The sequence below is a fragment of the Ruditapes philippinarum genome, unplaced genomic scaffold, assembly GCF_026571515.1.
Source record: "Ruditapes philippinarum isolate M1 unplaced genomic scaffold, ASM2657151v2 ctg2002_1_1_1_1, whole genome shotgun sequence".
Taxonomy (NCBI): domain Eukaryota; kingdom Metazoa; phylum Mollusca; class Bivalvia; order Venerida; family Veneridae; genus Ruditapes; species Ruditapes philippinarum.
Window position 1 is genome coordinate 39,165 of NW_026861522.1, and position 12,740 is coordinate 51,904.

Sequence of the window (12,740 nt, forward strand, 5' to 3'; positions counted from 1 at the left end):
TAATTACTGATTATCAACAAGTCAGCAGCATTTTCATACTGATTTGAAAAAATGATTTTATAACAAATCTGTTAGTTACTTTAGCATTTTAGGCAGCGACACTTTTGATTAAGCTAGACTTTCCTGTGAGGTGAAGGTTAATATATATTTCATCCACATAAAACTCATTAAGGGCTCACACAGACAGAAGATATCAACAGCAAACGGTCATATTTTAAAGTAAGTAATGTCGCATAATATTACCAAAGTTTGAACGTGGAGGTATCGGGTTGAATGTGTTAGCCCTTAGTCAGTTTTTAGGGTTAAATCTTGATAAATCTTCACCAGTAAGTCTAGCTTAATCATATATTCTACGTTCTCGGCTAGATATTTGTATATCCATTATGTTATATCAAAGTAGTATGTATACTTTGAATTACAATTACTCGTGTTTCTGCATTGTTTTGACATTATCATTATTTATGAAATGGGAAGTATCCTAAGACTTTAGTAATCATTTCACTTTAGTTTTTCTAATTACAAAAGTAAATGGAAATTAAATTAACTTACAGCACAATTTTCAGTTCTTCAGATTAAAAACTTCTTGTACATTGGAAATATGACTATCATGTTGAGAAATAGTTGATATACATTGGGAAATAAAAACGTAAAGTTACAAGTTTTTATACTATATTTACATATCTAGATTATACATAACGGTTCAAAATGCATATTTTCTTAACTTACACAAAATAATCTAAGTGTACAATACAATCGGGGAGAAAAATAATAAATACAGTGAAATATACATGGTGTCACAATTGAAAAAAGTTACTATTTCGTGAAAAGTGTCTTAGAATTCTAAATAAATATGTTATCAATAAATGTTTCTGCATAAAGAAATAAATCGTAAAAGTAAGGCTCTTTGATGCATGCCTTTTTAAGTTATTAGACTCGAGAGATACTTCTTATTGAATTGTTGTCATGAGTTACATATTATGCATATAAACGTCTGTATAAATCAAGAGAAAACATGAAATAAACAAGCTTTTAAAAACACTGTTTGAATGAAAAATATTTTCAACCAACACTCTCCATGTTTATTTATTGAAATTTTGCGTCACGAAACCTGGGGCTTGATACATGTTAAGGAAATACCTCTTGATGACGAGGCGTTTGATAGCTGTTTCAGAAATAATAATGATTGTTTTCATATCCGTGTGTTAAACACATATTCCTGTAAACTTTTTTCGTATAAATTAAGAAAATAGTTTACAATAGTTATATAAAAATTGTGCCCGATAGGAATCGCTTTACATTTTGGTACAAAAAGTTTGATATTCAAGTTCTGATAACATATTGAGAATAAGTATCAAACATGGTATTATGTATTTAACAGTATTTTTGAAAGAAAAATGTTAAGGTTGAGCAAATTTGCTATGTCTGATGGTATTATGACAGACTCTTTATTAAACTATGTTGTGTATAAAGTCAACACAATCCCCCCAAAATGACTAAAATTATCTGACGTAGTTGCAACTAAGTAAAAACTAGTTCTTAAGCATAGCTTGATCAATTTGCAGAAGGAATATATTATTGTAATACCAATTGCAAACTCAATATTAATCACCTATTGGCAATGAATTATCTACATGATGCCTAAAGAAAGTCGGCCATCATAACAAAGAAAGTGTTTGTCAAAAATGGGGACCAAATCACTTTGTCTAGATGAAATATTTGTCATGTTTTTGTGGTGTATAAACAGGTGAGGTGTATTATCTATACTTGATGTTCCTCTTCAGTAAGTCCATCTACACTTTGTTTAACGAGAACATTTGTGTCACTCCCATGATCCTCTGCGGCGTCGAGGTGCCTAGGTTCACTTCCAGCCACTAAACTTGCAAAGTCTGTTGAGTTGGTGTGTTTAGTAGGCGTGATATAGGTGCTTTCATTGTTTTTAGCATCGCTACTGTAATGTAAATGTAAGATACAAAATCCAACATGAAAAGAAAATAAATTCAAATGCATTATTTAATATTAAACGCGCGCCAACAAACATTAATATGTACGGCATTGTCTCATTGTCCACAGGGAAGGGCTTAATCTAATGTTGCTTGAACTTGTTGCCCAACCCATTTGCTTTCTATTATATGCTTATCATTTGTGTAATATTTTACATGTATTTGTTGCAATAAAATATGTTTCAACTAATTGTTTCACTAAAGATTAATGTATGAATCAACAGAAACGTAGAAAATAAAAAAAATCTTTCTCTAGGTCTGTTCCTGGACACGATAAAACAATGCTTCATGACAAACGTTGTGCTTTTTACAGCTTTAAATGGTTTTGCTTGATTAGTTACCAAGGATATATGCTAGCTACACTGCCGGCTGAAGCGTAATGATCCGAATCCTCATCAGGCACGGATATTTCCTGCACGCCTTTCATGAACGACTGAGGATCTTCACCTTTACAAGTTTCGTACAAAGGGTTACAGAAATTGGTTGGCGTTGGATCATCCGCCACCATTTGCACCTGCAAATTAAAACACGTTTAACATACTTCCGTAAATAAAATTGATTATGGATACATGTGTTTTACTTGATTATTTAACAATTTTGCAAAGAAAAGGTAGGAGAGGAGCCGGGTATCAAGGGGATGAAATGAAATTCGATTAATCGGTTTACTGATTTTGTTTGCAAGGGAGACATTAAAATGCAATATCTTTAAGGCTCCCGAGCACCGTCTATAGCTGTTTTAAAGCATCTACACTATAATAATTGGAATAATGGTCAGACAAATTACAGCTACCACAATCTTTATACACATGCAATATTATAAACATGATGTGATGTTGTTCAATACCATACTGCGGTCAGGTCGAAAACAAAGTTAGGGATCGGCAAATAATGAGAACCGCACTGTACAGTAATCATGAATTATATTTCATGCATTTATCTGGCTTTTTGTGATAAAAGGCAACTCTTTTAGTTGTCTTTAATGCTACCATATAAGTTTAATTTATAATGGGTTCGTATAAATATAAGAATAATAGCTTTACAATTGCTGAGAAAGCTCGTGTAATTATTAAATATAAAATGTTTCTGTTCTGTTCAGTATTTAAAGCATTTGCTAGGAGATATGATTGGATACTGCAAATTTGTTGCATACATTAATTTTTTTTCCAATCAAATTTGCATATAAAGGTAAAAAAGTCCTTTATCTTTCCTTGTTCAAACAAACTTACTTCAGATGCTGGAGGAACGGAAAATGCTGCTGGGATTTCAACATGCTCTCCATTAGAATAAGCCACGGTGGTTGCTGACTTTTTCCTAACAAACAGATATTTACAAGACTTGTATTCATTGAAAAAGATTAGAAAAGCATTTTAGCGACTTCGTCGAATTCTGCTGAAGCCATTATTAGATGGCGTGGAAAGTTCTTTGAACATATCACTCCCGTGAAATCAAACAAAGCCTTAAACGTTTTCAATTTTGCAGTATTTGGCGATGCTGAAGGTTTCTATCTTAACTACATGTGAATTTCATATTGCGATTATCATCAGAAAACTAACGTGCAACAAGGAAGAAAGAAGAACTAATCTTTGCAACAAGGAAGAAAGAAGAACTAATCTTTGCAACAAGAAGAACTAATCTTTGCAACAAGGAAGAAGGAAGAACTAATCTTCGCATATTAGTTAAAGTTGTAAAGCTTGGAATCAATTGACAGTAAATAGCTTTTGAATTCAAGAAAACATGTCTTTAATAATATCTTACGGGAAAGTTATGGAGATACTTTCTAATAAAGAAACCAAATTACAATGTAGTAATAAAGGAAAGTAATTTGGTATTGAGAGAATAAAATTAGTTTTCGATCTAAATAATGGCATTTATTGTAAAGTTACGGGAACACGTTTGAAAGAAAAATTGTCTAAAGGAAGGATGCAATATACACAAATGTATTCATCTATCAGTTATACTGGCTGTAGCGGGATTTACAAGAAAATATAACCGCAAGACGTTTATTTCAAATTAACAAATAACATCAACAGTAACATTTGTAAATTCTAATTATTCAATATGTGAATATCGCGAAATGACTTTTTAGAATCCACGCAAAATTTAAATGCTTGATTAATAAAAAATGATGCGACGGGCGTCCGCCATTTTGTTGCTTGGTAGACATATTACAATGCTCTTACAGAGCCATGCGGGGCGCTTTGGGGAGTGTATTTTTGGCGGTAAATACTGTTTTAGTATAAAGTGTGTGTCAACCCGCTGAAAATCTAGAAACTTATTTGCATTGTGATAATAGCAGATATTAAGACAACATACCGTCTTCGCTTACAAATCAGAAGAACAACAATAAGTAATCCTGCACCAAGAATAAACACAACCACTGTAGGTATAACTATTGCCAACAGTCCTGAAAGAAAATGAAAAAATATTGAATAAAAATGAATAAACGAATGATATAAATAAATAAACTATTTATTATTGAATGAATAAATAGTTGAATAAACAAATGAATAATATGTTAATTGCTAAATTGATCAATCTTGTATCCGGTAAATGCTTCAAGTGCAACATTACTTGGTTCAAATATTTTTCAGTATACAATGTATATATATAAAATGGAATTGTTGAACATTCAATGATGATAGATTTTATTATTAGTTTGTACGTCTTTTCCCGCCGATTTTAACACATTTTAGACCATACCTCGGCGGGGGACTTACCTGGATAACTAACCAGTAATAGTAATTACAAATTTCTGCAAGTGACCGACTACTAATCCCACATGATTTGCCAAGGACAAATTTCGCCTTGTCCGACGATCAAACCAGCGACCCCTGGATTACGAATTCGATTAATTCGCCTTTGAGCTAAGCGGGCTTTGAGCTTAGAGGGCGTAGTAGATTTTTGATATTTTATTTATCTACGTAATTAAACAAAAAAATCCATGTAACATAATTATGAATTAAGTTGCAATCTTTGTTGATGAAGATAACATTACTTGGGACATCTTCTTCACTCGTAAGTTTCTTCGGTTCGACATGCTCACATAAGTTGCCGCTAAAACCTGCAACATGAAATATCTGTTTGATATAAGGTTTTAATATTTTTTTCAGAACAATACATTTAGAAATACACACCAGTTAATCATAATTCAGCAAGAGCTATGCACATATCTTAAAAGTATATTATGAAATGCACCAGTCAATTGCAATCACGGCCAAGCTACCCCTACAGAAGGGTTGTGGATTGCAGGGGAATTTTACTTTCCATATGTCCCCGCACTTTTAGATCAATGCCAGGAAAAGTGCCGGTGAGATTGCATACCGTAGTGGTGCCCTTAACAAGAAATTTACGAACGGGGAGGGTGTGATTACAATTTACCAGTAGTGCATAAAAGAAAACGCTTCTTAATAAAATAGAAATATCATTTGATAGAACATGACAATACAACGCACAAGAAAAGTTGATTTGGTTCTATCACATATTCTGTAATTAAGACTCGCACTCGCAGTCTAAATAAAGTTTATCTCCAAGCAATTAAAGCGCGTATCTGATCATGTAAAATAAACTGTTAACTAACCATCATGCAACAATTTACATAAATAGACATATTAAAACGTTCTCGCATAGTCACGCGATTGTCTGACCAGATTTTTAAGTGGCGCAAACAGATCGAGACAAACAAATGTTGGAGCACCACACTAAATATCGTATTTCAGTATATACCGGACAAGGCGCTTGAATGATTATCATCTCACCTTTTTATCCGCAAAAAATGCACTTTTTGACGGCAAATTCATCTCCGGACACCGATTTATTGGCGGCCGCGCCGAAGCGCGGCGCCCTATATGGAATGAAATCAGATTTTGTGAAAGGGCGACAGCAACTTCTCGAGCCTTTTAGTCGGTCATGATAAAAGCCGATCATTCCGATCGGTATGAGGGTGCTTGATTATTAATTAAAAATGAAATGTCGCGATATGTACAATGAATAGCGAAATGGCGAATTTCGCAATGCAAACATTTTCAAATGAAATAACCTTTTCCGCTCTTCGGAGTATTTTTATTTATCATTTTGTAGTACACAGTGGGTTATTATGGTATGTTATTGTTGTACATGTACATGTATCCGAAAGCTGTAAATAGAATGATGAGTTGATGACCTAAATATTCCGAAAATCTATTTATAGAGGGATGTACTCCTATCGGTAATTCCCGGTCTCTCCTGGTTTATTTTGACCGGGATTTACTAGTGACCGGCGAATAGTACCACACGTTTATTGTCCGGTCTCTCCCGTTTTTGGAGTAGATATTTGATATCGTTACAGAACAGAACAAATATTTTACAGATAAATAAGCTTTTTTTCCAAAATGAATGTTTGTCACTTAGTTTGGTTACAATAATTAATAAACACAGACCAACTCTCACATTTATTGATTATTATTATTATTATACATGAACATACAATTCGAAAAAAAAAACAACAACAATAGTGTGTTTTATTTTATCTATATGAGATAAAAACAATAAATATGTACAATAATTGAGAAAAAAGGTACATTTTTATGGTATTAATATGACACTATCAGCTTTGAAACATTTTATTTAATTTGTTATTCGTGTTTAGTAAAGTTACAAATTAGATTTTATGAATTATTCAATTGATTGATAATTTAAAAAATGATAAAGAAAAATACAAATGTACATGTATATGGTTTAAGAATAAACAATATTATATATTGAAAGATTAACCATAATTTACTGACTTTTTTCTATTAAGTTTTGACTTATAATCGTCGGTCAATATAACAATTGAATTGTTAAAATAGTAGTAAACGTAAAAACTCAGTATTAAAATAGCACATAAAACACAAAAAAGAAAAGAAAACAATATTCATAAAATCTGTAATTTTTTTTATTAAAATAGATATTACAATTGTTGTATAATAAACAATTATGCTCGACATGATCAACATGTTAATATAACCAGTGTCATATTTGTTACTAAGTGTGAACAGATACCTTAAGAGGGTGTCTTTGCTAATAGCGATAACATAATAAGGGACAATTACACAAGTGTGGTGTTGATCATGCATAACACATATGGATTATAAATGATTGTATACAATCATGTATATCCGTTGCTATTAATAATAATGATCATAAGGAAATTACAAGTAATATTCTAATCTCTAGCATAGCTAATAATGAACAATGTCTTTCGTCCGTTCATTCATAAGTGATATACAATTCTGGTAAAAACCAATTAACCATTGAAAAGTTTATAAGAATATCTTGTCATCATATATCTACTAGTTCATCTTCACCTGCTGCATTTCTTGCTTGGACGCCCTTTGATGCTTTGCATCAATGCTTTTCTTGTATATGATCTTTAATGCAAAATGCAAGAATTGTCGAAAAAGAGCGATATTTTACTAGATCTCCTTTGTGATCATGATTGTCAAGCGTCTAGAGATACTGCTCCAACACTGTCGTGAGTTAAAATCAAAACAAATTTATATAGAGATTACCTGGCAAACATATACAGGAATGTGTTCCATTGTGAAACAAGATACATTCACCACCGTTCCAGCATGCGCATATCTTAGGTGCCCATTTCTCTACCTCGGAGGCTATTTATGAATAAAGGACAACAAACATTAACAACCAAACTTAAACTGATGTTGACAAAACAAGAATATTCTCTTTTCAACAGATAAACTAATCGGCTTGACGAATTTAACAATTACACTCTTTGTAGAATAAGAATGCTTCAACATTTGAACTTGAACAAAATATAGTTGAGATTATGTACAATACAACACAATACAACAATACAGTACAGTACACTAAACTTCACTACAATAAATACAATACAATGCAATATTACAGTACAGTACATTACAGTTTGAAACATACAAATACAATACAAAACAATACTACAATACAATGCAATACAATAAGTACATCACAGTACAATACAAACAAATACAATACAAAACCTAGCCTGGGATTCAGGCGTTGATATTTTTTGCTTATTCATAACATACGCGCATCATACTCGATCGTCATAGATAACGCAACATCTCTGGTTTTGATAGTATCAACGCCTGGGGAAACCTGCGGGGTTTCCCATGTAATTATCGGCTAATGATTAACCTATTAATAGACCGATTAGCACGTGACCAACAAATTACATGACTAAATCGAAATCGAGGCAAAGATGATGAATGTTGCACTAACAAAGTTTGCACTATTACCCTATGCTACGACCGGATGTAAACAATACGTTCGCACAGGGCATGCGCGGTGGTTAAATCCCACCCATTTTATTCGATTAAATTCTAGATCAACCACTACTTTCGGTTTCAATTTTTCTGACAAGGAACAGTTTGAGTCAACGTAAGTGTTAATTTTAATTTCAATGTCCAAAACTTTGCACTACACGGCATAATTTTCATTACATATCCGGTATTATCATCGTCATGGTGGTTTTTATTCCAGTCGGTCAAAATGACGGTACACATTTACATGTAAACAAACAGATTTAACTTCTCAGACAATTTAAATAAGGAGTGGACACACGGTAAACTCTGTTGCAACGTAAAGTATATTCATAAACCTGTTTGAGAAAAATTGTCTCCGTGTTCAAATAAATTTCAAAAAACGGGAAAAAGTCAGTCTTTTACCGATACCCTGCAACAGAACCTTATTATTCTGATGAATTAAATTGACTTTATAACGCTCGTATACAATTATTTATTGATCGATTTTCATTACATTTATTTTGTAATACCTATCATTCAATATGCAATCAAACAAAACCAAGTTTTCCTACATTCAAGGAAACTGTTAGTTAGGACGAGCTTTCAAAACGAACAGGTAGCAATTTCCAACACGCTTACCGAAACTCCAACATGGCGGCTCATTTGCATAATTTATTCATAAACGCAGGAGCATAGAACTTTGTTAGTGTGTTGAAAATTTGACGCCATTTACTATTATTAATTGCGTCCAGCACAATTCTCCGATGCTCACAAACTTTATCCAATTTAACTAATCAAACCTGTTGATCAAATTCACTCATCATGCAATAAACTTTGTCAACAAGTGTTAGTTTTAAATCGGAAAAGGTGTTTTGAAAGCGAGACTCCGTAACTGTTCGTTGAGCTTCGGGTCACTTCGTGGAAATTCCGTTTCTATTTTTAGAAACTTGTTTGTCGTTGCATGAGTTATCGTTCTTTAAATAACACCCGTAATTTTCGGGGTGTATACTAGGTGGCGCTTCGATCGAAAATCGTATTTCCCCAGGCTGTCGATTTGCCAAACAGAAGCACATAAAATATCGACAGACTGAAACCCAGGCTATACAAAACCATACTAGAATAAAATGCAATACAGTACAATACATTTAAATGCAATACAATACAATTCAGTACTATATCTTCAGAGAAATAACGTTTGGGAGACAACGATTTTGCTCTATCGATTTTAAGTATGATGAGAATTCCTACTTTGGCAAGAATTAATATTGTCGTTGCAAATAAAATTATTGTCCTACTGATGGCCGCTTTGGAGAGGTTACACTGATGTACAGAAAGAATTGGCTTAATAAGTCTGAAATGCTTCTTAAAGTGTAACCTCTGTCAATAACACACGGCTACCAAAAGCTATTCTTACCAAACACTTTTCTACAACAGGCTTTGACGATGATACAAAACAGAAATATTTTTTTAAATAATTTAAAAATTACCAAAAAATTCTGTCAGACTATTATGTCTCAGTGTAAGGAAAAGAACCACGTCGTGTTTCAAATGCTAGACCACTTAAAAGCTAGATGTCCTGTTTTGAAAATACATTCTCCATCTATGTGATAAAAAATGCAAATAAATCACAAACCAGCATCACATGTAAAGGTGTTTTCTCCATCAAAAGAAGTACCATCCGGGCATGCACACGAGTATCCTCGTGGTTTTAACAGGCATAAGTGACTACACATTTCACCGTGCCTCGGGCATCTTGGTTTTACTGTAAAAGTAAATTTACTATGTACGAAAATCATTATAAATTATACATATTTAAGAATGCTTACCAATTAAATATAATATACACAAAACAATTTTCGTGAAATGAGCACACCAGGATGTTCTGCGTCGTATTATGAAAATTCACCAAACAAATGATCCCTGATCAATTAAGATCACTACAATTAAATTCAACCAACTTCAACAAATCAACAAAACTCCCTTCAAAACAACAAATTCTCTTCTAAAAAAAACAACAAATTTTCATGAAATGAGCACACCAGGATGTTCTGCGTCATATTATGAAAATTCACCCAACAAATGATCCCTGGTCAATTAAGATCACTACAATTATATTCAACCAACTTGAACATATCAACAAAACTCCCTTCAAAACAACAAATTCTCTTCTAAAAAAAACAACAACAAAAAAAAAAACGCTACTCACTATAAATGTGCCTTCCCTAAACTGATGTCAAATCTCTCCCAAAACTCACCTATCTATTGGACATTTACATGTAGAAATATATATGCACAGCAACTAGGTTAAAAAAACCTGTTCATTGAAATATGATACACGTCAACGTTTCGCTGTAGGAAGACATTAACTTGTTGTAAAAAAATATATCTACATTGAAACTGTACGATTATTCTGACAGCCCCTACTCAAGAACACTCTACTGTTTTCAAACAAATGAATAATCTACAATGTCCCTTTTCAGGTATCCAGTCTTCTAAGGTAATCTGCAAACACGTTGACCTTTATGCATATGGGTTCGTGTATTGTCTAACACGAATTGGCGTTTTGTCAGTCAACTCAATCTTGTGAAATTCAAGATCTGTAGTTCCATGAACGTCAGTACAAATATCCCCAAATTCTTGAAGCAACACATTTACTTCTGATTTTTGTTTCTGACTCTAAAACCATTAAAATCTGGAAACAAAGTGATCCCTCGGAAGCATTAATCACAACAAAACCATAAAACCAATAGATGGTCGGGCCAGGTTGGTACCCATGGCAAAAATAGACATTGATACACCTTATTATAAGGATGAAATAGAAGCTATGGTTTTAGAGTCAACAATTTGTGACTTAGTCTTAGGCAATATTCAGAGTGTACTTGCTATGCCAAATGAGAAGTGGGTTAGCCGAGAAAAAATAAACATAGAATCTGTTGATACTAGAGCACAGGCAGAAAAAGAGAAGAAAGCAATGAAACCTCTTAAAGTTCGAAAGGTCGAAGATAACGAAAATACGGTAGATATTCTTAAGAAAAAACAATCTAATGACAATACTTTACAGCGTTTGTGGCAGTATGCGAGAGAAAATAAGATCATGAAAACAAAAAGTGGTAACAAATTTAGATATGAAATAGAAAAAGATGCGTTGTATAGAATATTTGAGACAGTGAAAGGTGATTTGAAGTCTGAAACAAGACAAACAGTTGTTCCTAGTATAAAATATCATAAAAGAGCTATGTCATTAGCTCACGAGTCTATAGTTGGTGGGCATTTGTCTATATGCAAGACTTAAGACAGGATATACTCTAGTTTACACTGGCCAGGCATTCTAGTGATGTAACTAGATTTTGTCGTTCCTGTGATATTTGTCAGAAGACGATCCCCAGGGGTAGACTTCAGAAAACTCCTTTAGGTGAAATGCCTAATATTGACACTCCTTTCCAGAGATTAGCAGCTGATTTGATAGGGCCAATATCGCCTGTATAGGAAAAAGGAAATAGGTACATATTAACTGTAGTTGATTATGCTACTCGTTACCAAGAAGCTGTTGCTTTACCAAAAATAGAGACTGAAAAAATAGCCGAAATATTGTTAGATATTTTTGCAATAGTAGGTTTTCCATCGGAAATATTTTGAGGTAGTCAGGTCACATCACAACTCATGGAAGAGGTTTGTATACTTGTAATCCTAAAATGTGCAAAGAAAGACCTAAGGATTGGGACAGATATTTGTCTTCGGTTCTCTTTGCATACAGAGAAGTTTCTTAGTCAAGTAAAGGGTTTTCACCATTTGAGCTACTATATGGCAAGCACTGACACAGAGACACATAATACGTATGAGTACGTCCTAGATTTGAGAAATAGGTAAGAACAAACATGCAAGATTGCTAGAGAGAATCTTACCAACCCACAAGAAGAGTGTAAACATCATTATGATAAGAAAACATGACCAAGAAGTCTTAAGAAAGGAGACAAAGTTTTATTGCTCCTGCCTTCAACACACAATAAACTAATGTTACAATGGAAAGGTCCATTTGTTGTAAGTGAAGCAGTTAACAAGTTTGACTAAGTTAACAAGTTTGACTAGAATGTAAAAGTAGGTGATATAATTGGGGTGTACCACAAAAATCTTCTGGTTGAAGAAATACGAAGAACGAGATGATAGGATTTGTGCGAGTATACATGTAATAGAAGCCTAAAGTAATAAAATACTGGGGTGGTCGATGATAAAAATCTTTAAGAACTAGTAGAAACACAGGGTAGAAAGACGTTCAGAGATGTAAATGTTGATAATCAATTATCACTCGAACAGAAATCAGAAGTAAATGTGTTGCTTCAAGAATTTGGGGATATTTTTACTGACGTTCCTGGAACTACAGAAGTTGAATTTCACAAGATTGAGTTGACTGACAAAACGCCAATCGTGTTAGACAATACACATGCAGATTACCCTAGTAGACTCGATACCTGAAAAGGGA

General features: G+C 33.3%; 1 protein-coding gene across 1 annotated transcript in view; it reads right to left on the reverse strand.

The window, feature by feature from the left end:
* Positions 1 to 652: 652 nt before the first annotated feature.
* The window catches only part of LOC132715922 (low-density lipoprotein receptor-related protein 2-like), a 155,495-nt gene continuing 143,407 nt past the window's right edge, over positions 653 to 12,740 (reverse strand). Inside the window, 7 exon segments of the mRNA XM_060699036.1 lie at positions 653 to 1,948; positions 2,342 to 2,514; positions 3,227 to 3,311; positions 4,314 to 4,404; positions 4,996 to 5,061; positions 7,529 to 7,630; positions 9,897 to 10,025. Coding sequence (XP_060555019.1) covers positions 1,759 to 1,948; positions 2,342 to 2,514; positions 3,227 to 3,311; positions 4,314 to 4,404; positions 4,996 to 5,061; positions 7,529 to 7,630; positions 9,897 to 10,025 — 836 coding nt within the window. The 3' untranslated portion in view covers positions 653 to 1,758.